This window comes from Sinocyclocheilus anshuiensis, unplaced genomic scaffold (assembly GCF_001515605.1).
Source record: "Sinocyclocheilus anshuiensis isolate Anshui unplaced genomic scaffold, SAMN03320099.WGS_v1.1 scaffold1382, whole genome shotgun sequence".
Classification (NCBI taxonomy): domain Eukaryota; kingdom Metazoa; phylum Chordata; class Actinopteri; order Cypriniformes; family Cyprinidae; genus Sinocyclocheilus; species Sinocyclocheilus anshuiensis.
In genome coordinates, this window is record NW_015554207.1 from 316806 (window position 1) to 325858 (window position 9053).

Below are 9053 nucleotides of genomic sequence, written 5' to 3' on the forward strand. Positions count from 1 at the left end.
TTGATCATAACATTTCTTAGTGGTAAGTTTAAACTTTGTATGTGGTACTTTAGGTGATGTGACAGCAGTTTTATTGCATTCATTATTATTATTATTTACTTATTTGAGGTGCACGAGTGGGAACTGTGTTAGAATGCCCTGTGAGGTTGAAAATGCATGATGTCTTCTCGACAAGAGTCGACATGATGTAAACACACTAACTAGCGGAAGTGTTTGTGGGCAGGTCAGAGTGTTCGTGTTTCGCGGGCAGGCGGGGATTATGCAAATGTGTTACCTTGTGACGTATATAGGTAACAGGCAGAAGCAGGGCCGGACTGGGATGCAATTTTCAGGCCGGGAAATCTCACACTCATTCAGGCATACAGACAACCCTATTATTTCTATGGCCATCACATAAAAAGGTCTAAATCCTTAGTCTGGGGCCATGGAAAATAATTAAAGGTTGTCTCTTGAACTGCACCTCCATGTCCCTTTTCTACATTTTCCCCAATATCTCTGTCTCTTCCTTTTTTTTCTTATACCTGTCACTTCTTCACCAGCAGGTCACTTTGTCCTTGTTGCAAAACAACCACCTCTTCGCAATATTTGTTAGCACAGAATATTGTTATTTATCTTAAAATGACTTAAATACCCTAGATTTAACAAACCTATATTTCATACAAATATATTAAAACACATTTTCTAAAGTGCCTAAATGTCAAAATCAAAATCAAAAATCATAATACTGAACACACTATTGCATTATTAGGCTGTAACTCATATTATTGGTGTGTTGCTGACTGCTCTAGCTCCCTACCTACATATAATTTATTAATGTAACTTTACAATCGATAATGAAGTCCTTTAGCACAGTATTCTGACTGATGATAATAATGGGGTTCTCCTAACAAGTGATAGCAGTTTAATAGCTACTCAACTAGGTTAGTAAAGACAAAACTACAGTAGCGTAGGCTATTTACAGATGAAACTAACCTGGACTTCAATCCTTGAACAGGTCAGTAATCTCGCTACATTTCACTGCTTCTTCTGGATGCTTCCTCTCCTTCCTCGAGTCCCGCACATTGATTACTCTGTTCGGAACCGTTTGACGGGAGCTCAAGACTGACCGATTTATGATTTATTATCGAATGACAAAATCAGAAATGATCACTTAGGTACATTGGGAAGGCAAAAATATAAAATATTTTAAAAATAATTTAAAAAAAACGAGGAAGTGGGCCAAATCTCCCGGTGCCCCCGATGGCCAATCCGCGCCTGGGCAGAAGATTTGAAAACATGACGACTCGTTAAGGCGGTTCAGAGTCGACTCTTTCTTTTGAGAGACAATATCTTTATTTATCATGCACTTTTTTGATTAACAACTTTTCAGACTCTTTACAATGAAGGATAGCTACGTTACAAACTGCAAAAAATATATTTTTCGAAAACCCATATGACCTGCTCTTTAATGTAAGAACCAATAGGAGGAACTAAAGCCATAAGATATCTGTGCTTGGAAGTATAGGCTTGGATGATTTAAGTAGATTCTTGTTTTTTTTTGTAGTTTTTTTATTATATGTAAAATAAAAATTTAACTTGATGAATAAGGAGCTTCAACTCCTGTCTAATAGTGACAAGGCAACTTTGGACCATTTCACTATATAGACAGCACACAGTATGATGCAAGAGCTTGAAGAGGCTAAGAGCTTGGCTTCAAAAGCGGTTACGGAACATCAGTCAGGACAGTGCTTATGGGATTTACATTTAAAACACTATGTAAGGCTGAGGGAGAGAGCTTCTCCAATAATCATGTATGTTCATAAAAGCATGAAAATATCATAAACAGACATTGCCACTGGAACATGTGTACTGGCCCTTAACATGCATCCAAGCTTCAATTCTGAGATGAGAATGACATATAAATATGGTAAATGAAGAGACACAATATCGAATCTGAGAGGTCACAGGTTTTGATCAGGAAGAGATGTTACACTGACCTTTTGCTCCACACGCAGAAAGTTGCCGAGTTCCTCTTCGGTCAGGTGATCCTTCTTCTCACTGAAGCACATGAGCAGCAGATAGAGGTCTCGCCGTAACGACATCATCTTATAGAAGACAGTGAACTCCTCAAACGTCAGTGTTCCCTGCTGGTCATCAGTGTCTGCTTCCTGTGAACACATGCAGAGAAAGAGCAAAGATACATAATGGGTTTCAAAGCTTTGAAGAGAAAATATCCTTAAATGCCTTTACTATAATTACTACTACTACAATCGTTATGCATAAAAGGAAGATTAGCTTAAAATGTAAAATAAAAAATTGTCTCATCATGCTTGTTCTATGATAATAGTATAAATTGACCTTTTTGAACAACAGTCTCAGTTTAAGTGAAAAGTCTTCATTTTGTCATCCTCCATCTCTCTCTGTCACAATTCTCCATCTCTCTTTTACTTTCAAAACTACTACTGCTCAGTCTCAAGTTCAATGTCTTTCACATAGTGTTAATTTCGTTAACGAAGACTATGACGAAAAATGTTCGTTGACGAGCTTTTTTCCCATGACTAAGACGAGAAGACGACGAGACGACAATAAGGTCAATAAACGATAACTAAGACTATATCAACATGCAATTTCGTTGACAAAATAAGACGAGACTAAAATGTATTCAAAAAGATAAAAACTTTACAAAAACCTCTTTTTATTTTCGTCAAAAAAGGAGACAAAATGTTATTGCAGACTGCTCTACACGCCTCTACTACGCGAGCTCTCATGAGTACGGTTGCCAGATATCAAGAGTTCTAATCCCCGAATCAGAGCTTCGCTGTTAAATTGGTGCATTTTCTGCCCAGTGTGTTTTGCTTATTTTAAGCAATCTGGAAACCATGCGATGATCACCAGATGATCTGAAAAACAAACAAGCTGGAGTTTAGCGATCTAAATTAAAGCGTCACTCAGCCGGTCAGTGTTCTGTCATGAGATCTCACTATAGTGTTTGCGATTGTGATCGCTGAATAAATACACTTACTCAATTGCTGTTGTTTTAATAGAGAAATAGACTATTGCAATTATGGAATTAGTGGAATTACTAGGAATTTCACTGTTATAATATTTTTCGTTTGTTTTAGCTGTTTTCATAATGTAGACAGAGAGACTGCATAAGTCTTTGGTGTTGATTTATATAATAAAAAGCCTATAAAAAATCAGTACACTAGATGAGGTAAAATACAACATGTATGTGTCCACATTCTATTGATTTGTGATTACAGGAGAAAGTGCAATACCTGAAATGCAAAAGTAAATTTATCAAATGACAACAATCATTACGATAATAATTTTGAGAAAAAATAATATTTTTTATCAGTTTAACCATTATACAGAATGTCAAAAATGTGACTAATATTTAATTGACTAAAAAAACCTGACTAAAATGCTCATACATTTCATTGAATAAACAAAAACAGGACAAGTTTGTCTAAATATGATAACTAAAATGTACATTTGAGTAAGACTAAGACTAAATTAAAAATGGCTGCCAAAATTAATACTGCTGAATGGTTAATTAATAATAATCTTATTGCTAAAATGTCACGTTTTCATTGATTAAAACTAGACTAAAATACTTCAGGTTTTCTTCGACTAAAACTAAAACTAGACTAAAATCTTGAGACTTTTAGTCGACTAAAACTTGACTAAAACTAAATAGGATAAGGTTGACTAAATATGATAAAAACTAACAAGGACATTTTAACCCGGGACTAAGACTAATGCCGAGTTCACACTGCACGATTTTCAAACTCGTCGGATCGCCGTTGTTTTCACACTGCGTGACTATCTGGGGTAGCATTCAGTTGCTGCTGTGTTCACATTGCACGATAGATCGGCGACAGGGGGTTTCACACTGCATGACTTCACAATAGAAAGAATCGCCGACAGCTCCAGATATTTAACATGCCAAATATTTCCCGGGCGTCGGCGACGTGTCGGCGATTCCCTCAGATCGCGTTTTTGATAATTCACACTGCGTGATTGTCACTCGCGTGAACGAGCACTGATTTGCCTCCGATGTCGGGCCTTTGTCGGCGATTTCACAAAACCTGTCGGCGAGTGAAAAATCGGGCTAATATCGTGCAGTGTGTGTCGGCGAGTGAAAATTCGGGCTAAAATCGTGCAGTGTGAACTCGGCATAAGACTAAAATGAAAATAGCTGACAAAATTAACACTACTTTCACAGAAATTAAGTTAACTGAAGCAAAAACGGAGATACAACTTTCAAGACCTTAATCATAAGGTGCAATATAGAACACAATGGTGTTAGCACAGCGCTACTCAACAAATAGTACAAAGAAAACAATGAGATGTTTAAAATTATAATTTGTACCTTGCCTTGAGGGAACAGCCTGAGCCTGATTAAATCACACTTTCTACAAAGCAACAGAAATACTGACTGAATTTCACGAGACTTATCAACATATCAGACACCATTTACATTAAAAGGACAGTTCACCCCCCCAAAAAATTCTCTCATCCCAAAAATTATCTCCAAAAATTCACTCATCCTCATGCCTTTCTTTTCTTAGATTAACATAAACCAAGAAATTTAGAAAAATAATCCATCTCTGTGAGCTTATATAATGCAAGTTTATAGGTTCCCAAATAGTGAAGCTACAAGAAGTACATGCAGCCATCATGATGGTAACCCATACAACTACCAGTGCATGAATCAATGTCTTCTGAAGCGAAACAATAGGTGTGTGCAAGAAAAATACTAAAATTTTAAACTTGTTTAACTATAAACCATCACTCTCGGCCACCTGTCGTACATGGTTTTACTAGAGGGTCGAGTTTACATTTGACATAAACGTAAACTCACTTCTCCCGTGAACTTCAAATTGTGTTTATATGAACTCACAGAGAGGGATTATATCACTAAAAATCTTAATTTGCATTCATCTGAAGAAAGAAAGTCACATACATCTGATGACTAAATGAAAACGTCTCATTTTTGGGTGTCCTGTCCCTTTAAGGCTTCCACTTTTCCAGTCTTCCCCACATACCTGGAACATCTGTTTGACTTTCCTGCGAGGCAAGTTGACGTTCAACTTGTGTAAAAGCTGGTAGATCTCTTCAATGTTCAGAAGACCATCTCCATTCTTATCAGCCTCCTCGAAGGTCTGCTTCATCCACTTACAGCAAGGTTAAGAGAAAAGACCACCAGGGAAAAAGCTGGACAACACAGAATCAAGTTACACTGTGACATGTGTAACAAATGGTTTTCAGGATGGCAACACAGTGCAAACAGAAAAAGTCATCACAAAATGAAAGTTTTATATGCTTTTCATTTCTGGGTGGTCTGTCTCTTTAAAAGAAACCTAATTAGGAACATTATTATCTATATTACTTTTCTGCCTGTGCACATCAGGAGTGGATGAGCTCATCATTCTCTCTTCTCAGAGCTGTAACACAATTAGCTCTAATGCACAACTAAGATAATCTCATAGCTGACAAACACACAGTAAGGACACGCAAGGTTTCTTGTGAGTGCAAGTGTGCATTTTCATTGATTTTTCATGAAAAATGGCCATCCTGACAGTTGAAATAAGCAAAGCTCTGTTTTAATCTGTCAGCCCATCTGTTGAGTGCGATTGGGCTGCTTTATTTGTCTCATAAAGTGAATAGGTCCCGAGTTATGAGATGTTGAAAACAAAGAGCTGGATCTCAATCCAATTAGAGGGCAAATGCATGATATTCAAGATATTTATGTGTGGATAATAAATTTCTTTATGTAATACTATATGTAATTCTGATAAATTTGATGAATTCTAATACATTTTCATGAAATACTGTAGATCATCTATACTGTGGAAGAAGTGAAGTCTGGTTTTATGAAGTATGACAGTTGGCAGAAAACCTGTGATGGATGTAATTACAGGCAGGAAAGAGGCAGTGCTTCTGTGACTGAAAAGAAAACAGAGACTACTTGGAAGGGTCTCCAGACAAGGGACAGACTTTGAAAGTCATCCAAATATAGCGGTCAATTCAGGTAACAGCGGCGCGATTAGTAAGGCTAATCAGAGGGGCATTAACATTTAACCAGAGCTGTACGAAGCAGAATATTTGTTTTATATTACATTTCATTTAATGTTAATCCGTTTTCTTTGATCTATTAAGCATGTCTTGTACAGCGGGTGTGAGTGGGTAAATTTCTAAGCCTGTATTCCTGTGTGTGATAGAAATATCTGGCTGTTTTAGGGCATGCTATAAATATCGATTTTCTTCATTTGAACAGTCTCAATATTGATTTTCAAAATTTCAAGATCAATCTTTTACACTGTGACAGTGTTTCCTGCTTTTTCAGCCATATTTTACAGGTTTTCAGCCTGAAATTAATGTGGAAAGATATTAAAAAAAAGGTGTACCACAAAATAATGGCACATAATAATGTTCTCATGGGCTGTACACAGTAACATACAAGGTTCACAAATTCACAAACAAACAAAGCATTTTCATTTGTTGTACTTAATCAAAAGCATACTGAGCAAACAATGTAACAAATTACTTTTCACTCAAAAAAGAATCACTCAAAAAGACTCATGAGTTAGTTTGAATCACTCTGATGAATTCTTCACTGAATGAACACTGACTCAGAGTGATCAGAGCGGTTAATGAATCAAATAAGTTACTGAAGAAATGCAATTTGAAGATTATTTTAAACTTCAGTTTTAATAACTGAATCAAAATCAGGATTTGCGAATTGTAATTTAATTAAATTCGGAAATGAGTATCAATCCCCAGACTTACGGTCTCAAGGTGCGGACATTTCACATTAACAAAATTTTGCAGGCAAAAAGGTTCATTGTCTATATTCAATAGTATAGCAATGTATGAAGCACTGCTCACAAGTCACTTTCAAACCTATGGAGGTAAAATAATGACAAATGTCTTTGAAACAAAAAAGCATGTTGAATTACACTAACTGAAAAAATAATGCATTGTATTAACAGTGCTTGCATTTTTATGCCTTGTTTTTTCAGGGCTTGCATTTTTAGGGGCTGCAATTTAACATCGTTGTTTATTTAAGCTGTCAATATTTCAATTCAAAACATTTCACACATATTTTCATAATTAAAAATTCATTAATTCATATTCACCTTCCAGAGTTCACTTCCGAAATATTCAATCTGTTTAAAATATGATGTATAATATTCAACAGGCAATTTTCAGTCCATTTTATTTCACTTTACAAATTCGCTTCCACTGATTCAGTGCGTCAAATTCGGCAGAAAATTCAGCATTGCACATCCGGGAGCTGCAGGAATAGCAGTAGAGTACCGATGCATGATCTGCATCTGCTGTTAGTCGCTCACCAGCAGGTGGCGCAAGACCAAAGCAACAGGTAGAGCAAGTCATTCATTCACAGAAACTGATTTGCAGAAATGGAGCAAGCGGTAAGTTATGATTATCAGGGCCAGTATGTATATGCGGAAAAGCTGATTAAGACTCAAAAGCTGTGTTTACCTTTAATTCAGCATCTTCGCTGTTACTCGTTTCCCCGTGTAGCCACATGTAAGCAGATTTCTCTACCAAAGGAGATTATAATGGTAGTTTACCCAACGCTGATATACAGAACTAACATTACATCTAAGATATTCATTTCGGTTGCTTAGTTTCCTTAACTTTATATCAAGACTTGTGTGACGCTGAGTTGTAATCACTGATCTTTATATAAAGAAGTGAATTTGTAAAGTGAAATAAAATGGACTGAAAATTGCCTGTCGAATATTAAGGTGAATATAAATTATTGAATTTTTAATTATGAAAATGTGTGTGAAATATTTTGAATTGAAATATTGACAGCTTAAATAAACAACGTTAAATTTCAGCCCCTAAAAATGCAAGCCCTGCAAGGCATTATTTTTTCACTGCAAAGTGCAATCTAAGTGCAATTTTCACAGTGCAATCTAACATGCTTTTTTGTTTCGAAGACTTTTGTCAGTATTTTACTTCCATACAAACCAAGCCAAACTAAGTTGTTGATCACTGTGGCAAATCACGTCAATTTGGATTACGCCTGTGAAAGTTTGGAGGACAACAATAACTGTGACCTGTGTTTGTGCATGAGTTGGCCATCTTATAGTCCACCAAGTCTCACACCATCCTCAATCTGAAGACAGTTTAAAGTCTAAAAAGACTTTAGGGTTGCTCTCTTCTGCTCGTCTGGTACCTCCAAGATTGTGTTTTTAAAACAAAGGGCACTGGAATCTCTTTATGCACAACAATAAAATGGGTCACAGTTGAACTGGCGTCTAGATTGAAAGCATAAGTGAAATTACCAGCGGCCATATGCTGTGTTTCTACTGTTATGGAGGATTATAATGACTGCCTCCTGATGACTCATGCCTCTTTAATGAGAATAACAGACATAAACATAAGGGAGGAGAGGATGAGCAGCTCTGGCTTTTTATCCCCTCTTCCTCTAAGGCCGGTCCTTTCATGTGAGGCTGTGCTTCTGTAAGAACTCCCTGCAGAGGAATTCTCCCTGAAGCAGTGAACTGCTCACAGGCAGACTGACTCAAAGAGCTCACACTATCTCCCTCTTTGTACATCTCTCTCTCTTTTGTAAATCGGTCTAAATCAATCAGTCAAAATCGATCACAAATCGTTCCTTCCCTCTCTGCTTCCATCTATTTATCCAAAAATGTATTCAACTTCTCCTCAATCCCTCCATTAAATGATTAGTTCAGCCAAAAATGAAAATTATGTTCTGTTCTGTTCTGTTCTATTGAATTCTGAATGTCAAAGCTGCTCTTTTACATACAACGAAGGCAGTGACAAAAACAAATCACCATAAAAGTAGTCTATATGAATTGTGTGCTCTTTTTGAAGTCCTTTAAAGCCATATGATAGTTTTGTGTGAGGAACTATGTGCAATTTAATCATAATAATAATAATAACAATAATAATAATACAGGTAGGTGATTTACATAGCAATAAATAAACAAATATATATTTTTAAACAAATTAATACTTATTTTCAGCAAGGAAGCATTATATTGATCAAAACCAACAGTAAAGACCTT

General features: G+C 36.3%; 1 protein-coding gene across 1 annotated transcript in view; it reads right to left on the reverse strand.

Annotated features, from left to right (window-relative positions):
* Positions 1-9053, reverse strand: part of plch1 (phospholipase C, eta 1) — a 78496-nt gene that overhangs the window by 49403 nt on the left and 20040 nt on the right. The window contains exons 4-5 of the mRNA XM_016463921.1: positions 5031-5160; positions 1977-2147 (exon numbers count right to left, since the gene is read on the reverse strand). Of these exons, the coding sequence (XP_016319407.1) occupies positions 1977-2147; positions 5031-5160 (301 nt within the window). The remainder of the gene's footprint in view (positions 1-1976; positions 2148-5030; positions 5161-9053) is intronic.